We start from the raw sequence: 17,662 nt of genomic DNA on the forward strand, positions 1-17,662 counted from the left end.
TCGATGTTGCTATTGGCAATACAAGTCGTAATAAACATTATTATTTTGTTATCTGCACTTGTCGTTACATTTTAGAATTATAACTTGAAGTTTTCTGAGAATACCTTTTTTCATGGGTCCGGCCAATATAATCAAATTGATGACGTCATAATTACGTCATCTTACATCAACGTAACGTCAAACGTCAAGTAATCGTCAGATATTGTGTCGATATCATGTCCTGAAAATATGGTGGCCCTACGGCACGTCGTCAAGAGTTAGAGGACTTAGAAGTGGAGGGCCTCAAAAGCACCCCCCCCCCCCGGTCCAGGGATGACCAAAGAAGCCCGGTCTGAATAGGGTTAAACCTGATCCAAAGCATCGCTATACCTTCCAATCTACAGTTTTATGGACGTGTGTGTCTAGATTCAAATTTTCTTTTTTCTGTATCGTCATCCACCAACAAAAATGTGAAGCAACCAAGATCTTCGATAATGGATTGAAATGGTATATTTTATTTTAGGTCTTGGTTTTAAACAGCAATCAACGTGAGTAAACGTTAAGGCCCCTAATTTAACTGAGATATGAAAAGGGACCGTCATTATCTACTTTTTTTGTATATTTCATCCATTACCAAAATGCCAGGTTGATAAGCGCACAGTCTTTCAGTATATTAATATATAATGCCACATATTAAACTTTTTGATAAGTGCATGATACACAGCTGGTGATCCTTATGAACCTGTCGTATCTACAGCCATTCTAATTTTTTCATAAAACCCTAATTGTAATACATTTAATGAACAACGGTCTTTGTACAAATTGTAGTCATTGCCGTTTCTACACATTGTTATATCTACAATCGACATGGTTTTATTGCAATGTTTGTATATCTCTTGTCTTCAAGGTTACCTAGTACCTTACGCCGAGACGTTACGCTGAGAATTGTACGTAGAAGCATGCAACGACTGAAAAAAGTCTTTCTTTCAAAGAAAGTCAAGGAAATTTCAAGACTGTTGCCGTCGATGATGATGATTGCTTCTCGCGATACGGTAAGCCAGGAAGCTTACTAAGGCTGTCCATCTTTTTCCTTCTCAGCTGCCATGACAACGCTAATGAACTCTGGAAGAGATAAGAAACACACGTTGGTAGCAAATCATCATGTGTCTGCCACGTGCCAAATTCATTTTCTCCTGGTAATTACTAGGGTTACGGGTATTACGATAGCAGTAATCCTCTAGGCAGAAGCAAGAGCCACTGATCATCGAAGCGTGCAAGTAAACTCATGGTGACATTTACCATTCCTGAATCATCTCAGAGCTTACACGAATGGTTACAAATGTTTGTTTGAATGCAGGTTTAGTTCCAATCGTTATTGTAACGAACCAGTCACCTTCGTATGAAATCATACCGTCACCATCTTTGTCAAAGTGATAAAACATCTCGTCTATGTCTTCGTTGGTGATGTCATCACAAAGATCTGTCATGACTTTCCTCAGCTCCTTTGTACTAGAGATGGAGAGAGCATACACAAACGTAAAACACAATGCAATTGTTGTAGATGCTTGGCTCCTAGGCCTACCCGCGTTAAAATAACATCTCGTATGTAGAAATGAGTCTCCAAGCAGATCCTACGGTAGCATAAGAAAGTATTAAAAGCTGCGAGAGGAATGAAGCCGGCCTAGCCTTAGAGTGTGTCTGGCCAACGAAGTGGCCGATGACTCCCTTTGGCTAATTAGCCAACATTGGTATCGATAGATATACTACCTTATGCCACTGGTAAATCTGCCTTGAGATTACGTAGAAATATAAAAAACAAGCGGAAGAATCAAGAGATGAATTGACTAATAAACGGGATCTGGTTACTCAATGATGCCGTTATGGTCCATATCGAACGCCCTGAAGGCAGCTCGCAGCTCCTCCTCCTGTTCTGTGTCTTTTTGCCGTTTCGCCATAACTGTCAGAAAGTCAGGAAAATCGATAGTCCCTTCCCCTGTGTGATAAAAAAAACTGGTGAATGGTCAATTATAATGAGAGATTTTTATTTGCATGTTCTTACCCATACGGGATAAATGTATGTGTTTTTAAAGTATTACATGGAGTATTTATTTCAAGTAGTGTTTACAAGCAAACAGTTGGAAAAACAAAACATCTTTAGCTATGTTGTCACCATAACTATTGTTTATATGCCTCTTCATTGTATACACGATTACGGTATTGGTACATAACTGAAAAGTTTAGGAGGTCTGCGTGCGTGCTTCACGACTAGGTACTTCCTGGCACACCATACTGGCCAGCGTAGAACAAAATGGTTGACAGACACATGTGATTACTCACCGTCAGGGTCTACATCTTGTAGAATCTTCTCCATCTCACTTTCGGTTGGGTTTTGTCCCAGAGACCACATGACTTTGAACAGCTCCTTAATGGCAATGATACCATCGCCGTCCTTGTCGTACACGCTGAAGGCTTCTCGAAATTCTGTCAAAAAGCACATACAGTTTCAGCAGTAGTATTGTACAGCAACTTTTTCTAGTCAGCACCATTTTTTTTAATGTCTGAACAAGTTTCGGTACCAACATGACACTTTCCGTATCAAACAGCTTGCTTTGTGTGTCACTGTGTGCACCTACAAATTGAGCTTTAGTGCGTGGTAGTGTTTTTTTCCACTGTAGAGCGTTGTTGAACATTGACTATATGTAGCATCTCTCATCGTTTTGTAATAATAAAAACATGGTTGTCACAGAATCACCAAAATTACGTCTGATAAAACAAAAATTCTTCCGGAATGAAATCCATCATATCTAGTTACCTATAATTTGTTGTTCGCTCAGCTTGTCAGCCTGTGTAGTATGACAAGAAAAGAAAATATTAAGCAGATCGTCCGTTGGGGATTTCAAAGAAGACATGTGAATAAACCTGAAAGTCAATATTGTTAACATCAAAGAGGTAATAGAGTTGATAAAAGGAGACATTTCCAGAATGTAAAAGCTAAATGTATTTTCATAGCCTTTTTAGGCCGTAGAGGTAGTACATTGATATCCACTGTGTCTGGCGAACGTTATAAGCAGGCAGAGCCCACCCCCTCCTTCCACTTTCTTTGACCTCCGCAACCGAAGTCAGGTATTCATTTTTATACCTTGCTGCTGTAAGGAAATTCGTATTAAGTGTATTTTTGAAATTGGCCAAACATCGTCGACATGCTAGTCGATTTGAACAACGGGACCCTGAGGTTTCTGGGCCTTTTTGTACGTCAGCACAATGCTAACTGTATCATGCCTTTCAACTCTACAAACTCAAAGACTTTCAACCTGTGATTATCCGAACAAAACGGTACATATATGTATAGGCCTTCAATCATTGGTTCATTTGCTTACTTTGATAGTTCATAGCGGCCTGCCTGGTAACTACGACGTGGCATAGTAAAACATTGCACACATTTCTATGTCGATACGTGCATCATTGGGGGTAACCGGTTTTCAACTTCCGACTGACAGCATAGTAGTTGTAATTCTATAAACTGCTATATAATCCTTAGAGATAATTTATTTGGATTCTATGGCAACTGTCGATAAATTGATTGTACTGTAATGATATCATCTACGTCATTAAAGGATGGCATGTAAGTTAATCGACCATAACGCAATCAGATACTGTGCCCTATTAATAGTTGGACTATAATAGTATGCCATTGGAACAGTTGATGTAACATATACAACAACAACTAAAAACTTGTGAAATTTTAATAAAATTCATTAAGTACAACTTACCATTTTTGGCAGGTCCGGTACAGTCTTGAAATGTATTATTTGGTGGATGTGCACTTGTTATCAGCAGAAACTGCAGGACATGATAATGACACTGGTTACAGACGAAACATTAACTTCATCATATTCAATAACTCACATGCTGTGTTTAACTCGTCATGACAAATATATCCGCGCCAATGGAATGTTGGTGATGATACTTAATGTCGCCTTCAAATAAAATATGAAGCCAATATGCAACTCATTAGAAATGGCAGATAACGTTAGAATTATGTTTCCATGGTTGAATCAACATTTATCTTGAATACAACCAGCATGCCTGGATGATGATGATGATTGAAGACAAAAACGTGGGTCAAAATATCTTTTAAGTAGTCTCTAGTGCATTGCCCAAATGTGGGGTTTCCTGTCGTGTGGTAATAAGATTTACAATGTATTAACCCCGTTTTAGACGGTTCTGGTTGTAATGGTAGGCTTATGCTATTCTACGATCTATCCACGCCACCGACTTTCTCCTATCCTGTCATGGCATTTGATGTATCGACTAATTATCTACGCAAAGCCTTTTGTAGGTGCTATCCATCAGATGTCATTAGGCCTAACATGTAACAGCAGTATCCTTCGCGGTTTACCGTGCAGTAGATAACCTGCAGAGGCGATCTATAATACCGTATTTGAGTTTTGTCACGAATGCATCCAAGCCGAATTAACAGTTCTGTTAGCTAATGTCACCCATGGGATACCATCAATCACGAAGCATAAAGCGCCTCTATTAATTCCTTGTTACCAGATCGCGAGAAATCACGTTTTATTAATGGAACAAAATCCATTTGTGTCGGTTAGCGTTCAACTCCTAACGATAAGTCCTCATTTCCCTTCCTGGTTGTATATTCGATTTGTGGTCCCCCATTTTTGTAAGTGAGCCAAGAGTATATCGTGGCTCTTTAGTCTAACATTTTGGCACTGTTACTATTTCTACATCATCAACATTTGCAGTGCCACACATTTCTTTGAGGTTCTATTGTGGTGTATAATGCTCTTGTTGCAAAGACGAAAAGGCGACGTTGAGGTCTGAAGAGCTATGTCATGGTAAGGATGTTGATATCCTCTAGGCGAACTGATATTCTCTCCACTATATATGTATTACTTGTCTATCACAAAGGCTCCTCATTAATTAGTCTGTCAGCGTTTGTCACCTCTGGCGTATGAGATGTAATGCAAACATTGGTAGTATCAGGATTCACCAATGTCTTTCCTACCAGTCCCCTGGTGGGCAATCGTTAGACAGCAGCATTGCATGGGCCCAATGTAGCTGAGAGCTGTAGGAACCTAGTGGATACCTTTTACTTCTGTATGGATCAGGGCGATAGTAATTCGGCTGAGCCCTCTGACCTGAGGATGGCTCAGGGCGATGCTTACACAGCTGACATCCCTCACCCCGGGATGAATCGGGACGTGGCAATGCCAGGGCAAGCTAACATCTGTCAGGATTACAGTGTCCCTGGAGCGATGTGTATCTTCAAGACTTGTAATGTAGCAATGATTGACAATGTTATTACACAGTAGAGAGACCTACATACATCCATGTAGTACTTAGTAAGACGCGAGGAGATACTCCTCAGGCTAAGGGACCATCTCATAGTTCTGTGGAATTTTGAAAAAGTACGGTTTGTTTTACCTCCTGAATCATTTCAGAAAACGAACATGATTTATTGATTGATTAAGTCAAATGATAAAAGACGATCTTTATGTCTACACATTACCAATATCATCTTTTTTTTTAAACAGTTTTTTTATGAACAGTGTGCGTTACATGCTATTACTTGCATTCTCGTGTTGACATTGAGAAAAACCTTATGCCTTCTTATCAGATGAAGGTCATTATATCTATACAAGTTCCGTAATCAGATTATGATTTTGAGTGCATTACGTGCAGAAATATTGCTGGAGTCAACACTGCTTATTCCCTTGAGTAAGAAACATGCTGAACAAACCGCGCGCCCTAATTGGAATTTATATGTTTCTTTGCTAGCGCTTCGATGGGCTCGCCCTTACCTGAACTAAGTGTAGTTACTTTCCCAACATTAAGAGCATTCATAAATCATATGTATTTGCTTACATTAAAAGACAATAATTAAGATGTAGTCTTCGTTAAATAAACGGTGTGATATCCATGTATGTCTTCGGATGAACACTGTTTCGAATTCAATCGCTATAAAAAGATACCTGATACATTTTCTTTAACCTAAATAGACCATGTTGCAATTGCAGCAATCTTTACATGCAACAAAAACGTTATGCATAATCATTAGATATAGAAGTCGACTCATTGGTAGTAAATTGAAGAAGATAATGCTCCTCCCCTAAATAACAGTACCAATTGTGAATGATATCCACTTACCACAACCTCCTACTCACTGGTAGCATAATCCACTGTGATGGTGCCACTGGTTGGATCTCCAACGTTATTTCCCTACACTGGAAACCAGAAGATATTGGTCATTTTGTACCGAACAATGTTTTCCTCGCCCAAGTTCTCCTACCGAAGCTTACTCCGTCAACAGGGAATATCGGTGCATTAAGCGGGCGTTATCTACAGTAAGCTAGCTCGCAGCTTTCTGACAGCACTGCTTCATCCGACTGAATCACTGCAACGTCTCGCCCTGTGATTGGTTCGCGTATAGAATTTAGGAACAATAGGGAACACCCGCAGGCCAGGTTCATCTTCATTTATCTCTGTATTCGCTACGTGATTCAATCAATGACACACATAGGCCAACATCATCCATGGTTATCGCAATCTACCGGGCTACGTTTGAGGCTCTCTAAAATTGATTCCCGGTTATCTATCAAAGGGCAAACCCGTAATTCTTCATTGAGCTCTTGCATATTTCATGGCTTAGAACAGTTCGGATGTACACGTACGGCGCCCGGATGTGGGCGTCGCTGCAAATCAGCGGAGTTGACTGTTACAGGCATGAACGATCTTTCAATTAAGAGTAAGGCACTAAATACAGTGATGACTTACCATCACATGTTAGTAAGTAAGATTTAGAAAGGAATCATTATGGTAAATTTTATAGAGAAACGTATTGTACTGAGCAAGTGGAGTTAATCCGGCTGAAGAACATGGAAAAACTTTGAAAGAACGTTCCGATCATGTTGAGCAGTATTGCCACAGACGTCTTCCACAACGAAATAATTCACATAAGGCTGAACCGGTCATTATTTATAGACGATAATAGCCTTTTATGGCGTCCAACTTGTGTCATATGAGTTACCGGCATATATTTTCTTTTTCTAGATACCTGATTGTGCATCAATCTAATTCTAACGACAGGCATGCCCGGAAATTGAAATCCATTGAAGTAACATTACAAGTTGACTTTACTACATTAACCATTGATTTCGGCAGTGATTCTATTTTAGAAAAAAATAGATATATGATGTGGTGCCTTAAACTGATAACGATTGCGGATGGAATGCAGTCTGTGCTGACGTCATAATTGAACTTGGAGGTCATTTCAGTCCTGTCGAGGGAAAATCTAATCTTTCTATAGTTGGAATACAACATCGAGCAGCTGGCTATCGCCAAACTTTGGAATTCTCTAGAGGGAGTTCAACTTCAGTTCAACTCACATTACGAATAAAATATTCATAGGTATTCATAAAACACTCATTCCTAAAACTTTTGGGATAGACATAATGTTAACTTTCTCAATTAAAACATATATTCGTTGTATGACCACCGGATAAATTATTGATCGTTGAAAACATATAAGAATCCCGAGATGCCTGCCAAATGCTAATGTACTATGGATGGAAGTGGGATCGCGTGGCACAGCGGCAGCGTGTTTAGCTCAGTATAGCAAGTATATGGTGTATGGGAATAGGTATACTCAATATTATCTCCAACGACTTTGTTGTGCCTGTAATTGCCTATCTATCTCCTGATAAATACAATGACATGATGATAACTGCAGATACTGTTGTTAAAATCAGAGTCCTTTTTGTTACCACGGGACCCCACCCAGCATTCTCTGCTGCACATGGTAGGGACCTCAGAAATGCTGACAGCTTCAGCCAGTTTAAGTGCCGAACATCGCGTTTTAGGAATACCACGCTGCCATATTGTATCGATCTGTTAAAATCACATTAGACTTTGAAGTGTCACATTTTAATCATTCAGAATGAGATCGGCTTTATAATTGAGATAGATATATATTTACTTGATGGTGTGCAGATCCACACTTTTAAATTGTAAAGTTTAGTGGAAATTGTGATAAGTATATTTAGATTAATGCACTTAGGCAGGACATTCCATTGTTTTAGTCCAAAGCGCCAGCCTCTCCTGTACAATGTACGAGGCAATTTAGTCCTCGGACTATAATCTTGTACATGACTTTGTGTGTTTATATAAATCTCTCTCTCATTCTAACCACGCTCTACAAAGAATATCTTTGTGCGGGCAAATCTGAACACAAGATTTAAAAAAATTCCCAAAGAAAGGAACTTTACTTTAACCCTATTCAATGGGCTGTATAGACTATCTTTCATAATTAGATATGCATAAATTATGTTAATTTGATGACGTCAAGGGTTAAAATCCAAAATAGCGGACCTTATCAAGAAATCGAGCATAACTAGCTCATTATCCCTTAGAAATTGTAACTACGCCATCTTACATCAAAATAGAGCAAAATTACGCATCATAATAGCGCCGAATTTTCTTAAAATCTTTAGATACTATCTCTACATCATTCTCTGAAACATTTGTGGCCATATGATAAGTCGTTTACAATTAAAGTAGTTATAAGGGATGGGCCTCAAAAGCACCCCCTCCCCTTCCAGGATTTTTAAAAAAAAAGCCCGGTCTGAATAGGGTTAAAGCATACATACTATTTTGTCCATGTAAACCAATTTCCTGTCGACCTACATCAAATAATGAGAGCTCTCCTGGCATGTATGAAGAATGTTCAGCAACTTTGTTGACACATTTTCCAGGCAATAAACGTCAGCCGTGTCGAAGAGACATAATGGTCTGATTGATACATCGCACTGTTATAGTTATGAAGTCACTGACCTCAAATTTTAAGTGTACACATAACATTCTGTGGTTCTGCTTGATATGGCTTCCCCGTCTGTGAAGTAGGAAGGTTAATGACAAATGACCAGTGGGTCCCGGCGGGCTGCCCAGGTTGTTTGGGGGTAATTACGAAGCATCTCTAACATTCAATCTCGCCATTATGGCGCCTCCGGTAAGCTTCTTGTATAGCCCGGTTAGAGGAAGCAACGTCTCCAGGAATTTGTACTGCAGGGAGTGAATAATGTCCTGGAAAATGCAGTGTACGTCATGATTAAAGCAAATCGTGCTATGGAATTAGATTCCCTGTTTAGCTATTGTAAAATGTATTACTTGCCATGGTTTGGTCGGAGACACATCATTCACGCCTTCAATGTTACGCATGCGAGGCCTTGTTTTATGAGCCTGCTGTGGTGCGCTACAATAATACAAAATGTTACTGTATCACGGCAGCAAAGCACACACTCATAAACTACTGGTGTGCATTGGTACGATGAGTATTGGATCCTATATATCCTCATTACTATTGAGGACATAAAGCTTGGAGCTTACCTTGAATGACCTTCAAACAAATATAGCAACTTCTTGGATGGAGGTCATAGCTGGCAAAACCTTTCTGACGTTATCGGAAACGCACTTCTTCAGATAAGCAAAAACGGATTACGGTCTAAAGTGCTTTACAAAAAATTGAATACACCCACTTGCTCTTTTCTGGAAAATATTGGTACACGAATGCGTGTTTTTTTTTTACTATCATGACGGTTCAATGAACGAGATTTGTCAGTTGTTGATAAAGTCACTTCTATAAAATGTTGGAAAATACTTTTGGACGTACCTAAAGTATAACACATATAGCCGTAGTAGATATACGTGTTAACATATCAATCATTATGTTTCAACTATCTTCAACGTTACTGTAGATTTTGTGGTATTGTTTTTAGAATTTATATGCTGAACAATCAAAGGCGATGCAACGAGATACGGGACTTTGATAGCCTGGTTACCAAACCCCAGCCCGATCTCAAGTATCTATCGTGCAAGGGTCTGGCCGGATGGGATAGGCCGGGTTCTCAATTTTGCCCCTTATAGTGGGCAAAAAACCCCACCCATAAAACAGCAGCAGGATCAACAGGAGGTAATTACACCCCTACCATGATTGGTTAAAGACCCCCAACTGTATTTTTTTAATCCATAACAGTGGCCACCAAGTACCTGATTCGCTACTGTGATAGCCTGCTGACCAACTGTGGTGTGTTGTAGCTGGCTACCTGTGGTGTGAGTGGTCATAAATCCTAGGTTCTCCTCCCTCTGATCAAGGGCCTTCGAGAACATTTCTACAGCCATCCTGCCAGACCCCAACCCAAAAGATATTTTTGAGGTTGGGGTATGGTATCCAGGCTAGGACTTTGAGTGAAGCCACAAAAAGCTATAGCCGAGAGAAACGGCATTCAGTCTTAGCGTTTCAGCAGTCGCCACACTGTTACTTTCTAATCTTACCACTAGATCTATTCTGGGTGAGTTCCAGAAAATATGGATCACTAGGTATGACTGGAAACTAGGTCACATAAGAGTTGGTAAAAGCCGTTGCAATTTCCGGGAAATATGTATCACTAGGTATGACTGAAAACTAGGTCACACAAGAGTTGGTAAAATCCGTTGCAATTTCCGGGAAATATGTATCACTAGGTATGACTGAAAACTAGGTCACATAAGAGTTGGTAAAAGCCGTTGCAATTTCCAAACTTTAGAAAGCTTTTAAGTGGTGACGCTCAAAGGCCTTACGCCATTAAGGTGTAGAATCCTATTATCTGCTGCTGCCCTGAAAGGTAATTGATCCAACTTTTGTCAGCCAAGAAGCGTTAATTCATAGAAGAGCGTTATTCATAGGAGAGGCAAAGAAACTTTCAATTAACTTTAATGCAACGCAGATTTATGCATGGTATTATACGTTTGTAAAGACGTGTGTCTTTTATCATTTAAAAATCTCAGGAACAAAGCACGGGATGCATTACACATTAATTCTCTTTAAACAGAGTCGTTGCCTGATCTAAAGATGACCTAGTGGACTACAGAAGATGCAAACAGACATGTCGAGATTCGCATGGTGCTGGCATTTTCTTAAGCATTACCTTGAGCTACTCATCATTTCCAAGTTGGAAAAATAAGCCCTAGCGAGGAAGTAACATTTAAAGTCTATCAGACAATGAGATTTGCGTCTATGATCTACAGCCGTTACGTTCGTTAACTGACTCGGACCATCTTCAGAATGTCGGTCAGGAAATGGAGTATCGACCGGAACATTTTCCGAAAAATCCAAATCCCGTTAAGCCGGTTGTCATGGTAACAAATGTGTGAAACGTCAATTGTATTAAGGTGGCGCCAATGATATCAAAAGAGTTTGTCTCGTGCCTAGAAGGAAGTGAAGAAGCTCCAAACAATGACTCAGAGTAGGAGAAATTATTCTTCGATGGGAGTGATGTATTTCAGACCTTTAGGATAAATAAGAGAAAGGATAAGAAGTTGCAAAATACTGTTAATGCAGAAACTTTAGAAGTTGTTTAATTTTCGCGGTTTTCGCGGTGGCCACTTCACCACGAACTTAAAACCACCGCAAACATTTTTCCATGGCAGTAAGAGACTACAATGCAGGGTGCTGCCACGAACTTAAAACCACCGCGACAAAATCCTTTTCCCGCTACCGCGAAATTAAATCCTCGCGAACTTAGAATACATTAACAGTATGTGATCTGGTATGAAAAAAGATATAAGAGTTAAACATCATGTGGTGTTTTCCTTTTCAAATTCATTCTTCCCAAGTACTTTCCAAATTCATAGTTCCCTACTCAAATTTAGTCGTAATGATTGTTTTCGACACCTTTGCTAATATTTCTCCTCACTTACCAGACGGAGTGACGAAAGGAGGACAAAGTTTTATGCACTTTGTGCGGCAAATTGCCTGGCTCACTTCACTTAATAGTAAATGAAGCTAAAGAGGAAGCAGGGGGCGAAGATGCTACTGAATGGGCCATTGAGTGCTTTGCCGATACGCAAGCACTTCTGGATAAGCAGTAGACGTGAAGGCAGGTAGTGTATCACTTATGAAGGCACAACACCGTAAAAAATTATCGACAGTCAGTGTCAAAACGAGAACAGAATGCACATATATTTTATACAATGATGATTCCAGCTTGTACGTCAGTGAAAAGAAGTGTGTTTTTTTGTCACTCATGGGCTACTCATAAGATCATCAAAATGTTATGCATATCCCACGTACCAGTGGGCACTGTAGGCAGATTCCTACTCGCAAAACACACCCTGAATTTCCTCCTTGTGTAGATAAGTCCAGCTAATATTTCCTTTTGAGTGGCTTGCGTGTAAGGTGCTGTTTTGCCACCTCTATAATTGCAGTATTTCAAGCTTCATGATACCCCTTGGAGTTCTGCTCTTCTTGTGCCACAACAAACACACGTACTGATGGGATTCATTTAACTGTGCCCTTGGGTTTAAGGCTTTACCTGATATGTGGCAAGTACTCACTATGGTAATATTATTTGATCTGATATCACAAATGAGATGTTCAATATTCAAGGCAACGTTGATGTTCAAAGCGCAGTCGGATGAAACAACTCTCACAACAACATGCGCTAACAATCTTAAAAGAGTCACGGCAATCCAAAAAAAATAACTATAGAGCAGGCTTGAATATACCGTTATCGACCTGATGATATTCAAAACTGATCTCTAGATATGCTCGGGCTCACCTTAAGGTAAAATGTTCCTATATTTTCACACAGGATGAGCCGGTGGATACAACAAGCAATGTCTTCAGTCACAGAGGAATTCGGTTGTAACCAGGAGTAACTCTAGATAAATGACCGTCTGTTTCAAATCAATAAATCACGATCACATCAGCTCATCGTATGCTTCTCCTACCAAGGTCATAGCGTGCGCTCAGGTTAGGAAGAAGAAAGGTTCAACATTAACATCTTAATTGCTAAATCTCCCTGTGTCCAGGACCGGTGATTCATCACCGGATGTCGAAGCCCAAGTTTAGCACAAGATGTCGGCAAGATGGTGGCAAGAACGCTGCTATCGGGAACGCCATTGTCGTCAAACTTATTGATTTTTCTGGGGTGTGGATACACTTCTGCAAAGTTAGAGGGCTGATGTTTTATTCATCAAGATGAATTATTTGTAAGCCATGTACTCATGAACAAGGACAAGTATTTCTAAGAATGACTATTCAGCGAGGTCTTGCTGGATTAATTTTTACCATGTATGGTTTGGTTTGTTTATGCACCTTTTGCAGTTTAGCGTGCACAGTATACGTAATATATGTCTTAAATATTGTTTACTAGCGTTCATCATTGAAGTCGATTATTAGTCAACAAGGGAATTTTATCTGAATGTATCCGTTTTCTGCTGTACATAATTATCACCCGTTTCACGACCTTTGGTGCTTTCCCTTTTGAAAGGACAGCGCTTCCTGTAAGAGATTGGTTTGGGTTTTGAGTTACGCCATGGTCTACGACAGCTGGTACTATGTCATCCTTCAATGTCTACTATTTGTGAAACCGTATATACCATCACACTTAAGCCTACTGCATCATAGAATATATCAACCAATAGATCGGGAGTAAATGCAATCCTTCGTGGCTATAAATCCTGCATGTAAAGCTAGATAAGACTAATATTTCTTGTCGCAATCTCTCAAAGGGACACCGGCTGACATAGAAATGTACAATCATTTAATGAGAAAAGCTTACGTGGATTCCGTGGGGAAATTCTTAATCAACGAAAGGGCTTAAATAGCGTTTAGAAATATACTAAATTTTACTTTAGAAATCACTAATACGCATTACCAGATAAACCGAGTGGCACTGTGTCAGCTTTGATAAAATGACGTACAATTCAAAAATTCCAATATAATAGGAGAAGACTGTTGTCATTTTTACTGTTGCAAGGTGTAAATTCAGTGACTTAGTGCGATATCTGTATTGCCTTCGATTATTTCTTAGTCCAAGTGGCTTATTCATCATTTTAGGAAGACACCAATTAGAACATGCCATTCGACGTCATTAACTAATTGCTTCTTTAGATATTGAAAAGTCTGTCCAAATAGGTTGCCATATTATGCCAAGAACCCACATACGCACGTACATGTATAAGCTTAGCGATACCTTTACCTGTACAGACTGATGTCTAAACATTAATGGATGGTTTATACAAACTGATATTGTGGATCTGCTTTCATCTAACATGCACAGGACATTATCAAAGTCACTACATCCAACGTTTTGATTTCACGTGAAGGTGGGTGTATGATATGATATTCCTACTGAAAAAAAACACGGTTCATATTGTTATTGCATAGACGTATAGCCAAAAATTCACACCAGTTTGTCGGATTTTACATATATTATGTGGTATCGATAAAAACGATATAACAAAAGAAAGCCCATAATTGTTGAATAGCGTTGAAATATTGATGTCTTATGTAGTGCGCAGATATAGTCAATGCCAAAGAAGATTACCTCCCAAAGTTCCCTTCCCTGTCCATGATACTCGCTGTCATAAAAATAGCGTGCTTAACTGACCTTCTATCACCCCAACCGCGAACTGCGCCACAACGTCTGCTGAATTACCTTTCTTAGTGAGAGAATTATTCAGCCGGATGGCAACGTACGCCCGTCGCTTGGAAACTGGATCACCCTAGCTCGCAGCAAGGCATTACCTCGTTCCCACGGGTCCCATAAAGCCGCACGAAGGCCAGGGATGCGCTCACTCGTGGGCTCGTGAGTGCAGTTTGTCCTGGCTCTGCCGTAAAGGAGATTCTTCTGCCCCAATGATGGCAATCCAAGCGATCCCAATGTCAGTTCAGCCGCAATGCTTCAGTAGATGTCAGATCGTATCCGCCGTCCTCAGAGCAAGTCACGTTTGGTATATTCACCATAGATAATGCGTGCTTGTCCTGCCGTGTTCAGGCAAAACCATTTCTTTATCATGCCATCGATATCAATTGAATTTTTTTTCGGGAACAGAACATAGAATATTAAGTTTAAAATTGCGTGCAATAAATTTGAATCACTCCATGAAGCTATATGAGAAATTGCACATGTACGTAGTATTCATGACGACATTGTGACCACAGGTCATTGTCAGAGAAAATTGAGCTATGCCACTGCAGCTTTGTCATCATTAAACCGCTTACGACCTTGGCTCACACCGTATAGTTAATATCAATTTTTAGCATGACAAGTCATTCTGTTGCTTTATTGCAACGACTGCATGCATCATAAATGTCTGTAAGCCGACAATATGTCAATATGAATCATTATCTACACAATTTATAAAGAGATATAACGTTATTACATTAATCTAGGTTATCGTTGTAATGGTGATGAATGAACTGTAAGGATTCAGATTCGTAAATGTGGTGTGTGTGTGTTTTGTTACTGCAACACAATCATGCCGAAAACATAAGGTGCATTTCACTTTTTCCTCTATTGGCCATTGCACACTATACATGTATATCAAACGTTGGAAGGAAAAATCATCATTGCATCCTTCAGCACATGAGTACCAAAGCTTTCCAAATTTTGTCGACATAGCCTTACCGCTACACTCATTCTTTCAAAAGAAAAATAGCCGCAAACTTTCAAACCGGATGCCTGGGGTTTTAGGAAAACAAGCCCGGGAGATTGGATTGGCGCCAACAAGCCTGTTGTTTTTCTACGAAATATACGTGTACGTCAGAGCCAAAATATGAACGTTCCGGAGGGGACTTCCTCTGTGTGTTTGGCGTCGTCATGTCTTGACAACTAACTCATACTTTCTCTTGTCTTACGGGCTTGTCTCAGGGAAAAAGTATCTGAGTGACAGTCTGACAGAGGTCATGTTGATGATATATGAGTTTTCAACTGGGCCTTTTTAAAAGTTGCGAAAACTGGAAATCCATCATTTGAAACTTTACTCCAATCACATTTCCCTCGTCTTGTAGTGATATAGCAAACACAGAGCATTGTACCTCTCAAAATCTTTTCTTTATACTATTCTGAAAACTGAATATATAATATATATGTTTTGCATTTTATGACCCAATTGTGTAAACATGATTATAGCAAAACTAAGGAAGACAAGACAAAAGGGACAGAAGAAAGCTGTGAACACAAACAAGCTTGCATGAAGAATGGTTTCATGCTCGAAAAGGTTGTCTTCCTCCGAGTGATATTACCGTTGATTAATGTTTTGATCTTGTTATGATCGGGATCTTGGCGTTTGGTATTTCTTGAGAACACTGTGGGTTTCACCACAGGGAGGCATTTTATCATCCCGTTATCCTTTTTTTCATAACCTTGACATTTATCGAGATTTTGACTTTTAAATGTTTTCAATTTTCATATCAAAGCAACGCTTACAAGGCCCCTATGGTTCCATTACTTTGTGGAGAAGGAAATAGATGCCATGTTATCTTATTATTGTCATAAATCGTATCGACAGTCGACGGGTACAGTGTGATCGATGGTGTATCTCTGTAAGTACCCATCCTGCGTCATCAGCTGATACCTCGTTATGCCTGCAGCGCTTTGTGCTCCTGTTGTGCACGGAGATTTAAAAGAGCTGACAAGGAATATATCACCCATCCTCTCCAAGATAATTGTAGCAATGGGCTGATGGAGAAGCATTTTGATCGTCAGTTTTTACGTGTCGTGAATGCTCAACGATCCGGATTTGACCAGTTTGATGCAGAAATATATTGCCAGCTCCATAAAGGGCTTTAGGACTATCTTCTTCTGTCCAAGGCTAAGCCCACTGAGGAAGGTTTTAGTCAACAGATTGATAGTATGGAACTCTTCCAAACGCTTAATGCTTGTGCATTGTCTGCAAATGTAAAGGAATCCATGTTTTGGCACTGTATTCCATTCATCTTCCAAAGACTATAGAATTTAAACACACGACAGACAAATCTAGCATGATATATGTATTGTATAACATAAGCATACTTGCAACGGTTTGGGACCCAGTTTGAGTATGAACCAATATATGAATATCCAGCTCACTGTCCTCCTTATTTGCTCCACAAAAGTTCAGACTTCTTGGAGCCATTATCAGCATGATGCCGTATATCCACGAGTTCAGTAACTTAATCTTGATAAATCTCTGATAGAAATGTGAGGCACTCTATCAAGCTGTCGAAAGCATTTGTAATTAACCGAACTTTTGTCAGCCCACCGATGTTACGATGCCCTCGTTTTCTGGCTTGCTAGATTGATTTATCTTAGCTTAGATCTAAATTAGATTACCAAATCCACCATCATCATAAGTTTGATGAAATTTTATGCAAAGAGAAACATGAAAGTACGGTAACACAAGGTAGCAATATGATTGCTGCTTCATCTCATTAAAGCCTTTGCAGTAAAAGCTCGTGGTTATTGCTTATCTTTTCAGCCATATGGTCTTCCGACGACTTCCATCTTTTAAAAACCTGTTTGTAGTAGAGCTAATTTCCTGAGACCTGTAGACGACTAACATGTAAGCACAACGGAAGTATTAGAATATTCAAGTTGTGAAAGATAATTACGGAGAACAAATTTATCGATCTGTACATTTGGTCCCTCTGCCTTGCTTAAACATTGACGTAATATGTAGAAATGGCAGAAATATATCAGTCCGTCTACAACCTTTATGCTAGCTTTTTTTTCATTTAGCTTTATCTTGATTTATAATTGATAGTAAATTTACAACTTTCTTTGCTTCGTTGTTTAAGATAGTAATTTTATTCATAATTGTGCATTGTGTAGTATTATCAACTTTCTTATCATCACTACCATTC

The 17,662-nt window shown here is 39.5% G+C and overlaps 1 protein-coding gene across 5 annotated transcripts; it reads right to left on the reverse strand.

Moving 5' to 3' along the window:
* Positions 1–473: 473 nt before the first annotated feature.
* LOC118423526 (calmodulin-alpha-like) lies at positions 474–14,797 on the reverse strand. Of its 5 annotated transcripts, none has more exons than XM_035831710.1 (8): positions 14,475–14,797; positions 6,148–6,224; positions 3,750–3,819; positions 2,792–2,822; positions 2,317–2,460; positions 1,846–1,972; positions 1,373–1,488; positions 474–1,101 (listed from the first exon to the last, which is right to left on the reverse strand). In XM_035831710.1, exons 3-8 carry the CDS (start codon positions 3,750–3,752, stop codon positions 1,049–1,051), a joined length of 474 nt encoding a protein of 157 aa, XP_035687603.1. In that variant the 5' UTR covers positions 3,753–3,819; positions 6,148–6,224; positions 14,475–14,797; the 3' UTR covers positions 474–1,048. The 5 variants fall into 5 exon arrangements, with proteins under 5 accessions (XP_035687603.1, XP_035687602.1, XP_035687604.1 ...); XM_035831709.1 differs by having other exon boundaries at positions 14,427–14,797; XM_035831711.1 differs by lacking the exon at positions 14,475–14,797 and adding an exon at positions 12,591–12,723.
* Positions 14,798–17,662: the final 2,865 nt, after the last annotated feature.

This window comes from Branchiostoma floridae, chromosome 9 (assembly GCF_000003815.2).
Source record: "Branchiostoma floridae strain S238N-H82 chromosome 9, Bfl_VNyyK, whole genome shotgun sequence".
Lineage (NCBI taxonomy): Eukaryota > Metazoa > Chordata > Leptocardii > Amphioxiformes > Branchiostomatidae > Branchiostoma > Branchiostoma floridae.

Bases quoted from the DNA above. Each gene is read 5' to 3' on its own strand.
- LOC118423526 (XM_035831710.1), bottom strand. The intron at 2,461-2,791 runs GTAACTAGATAT...GCTTTTTGACAG, and splicing joins GAGCGAACAACAAATTATAG to AATTTCGAGAAGCCTTCAGC. The intron at 1,489-1,845 runs GTAACCAGATCC...CTCCATCTCTAG, and splicing joins GACCATAACGGCATCATTGA to TACAAAGGAGCTGAGGAAAG.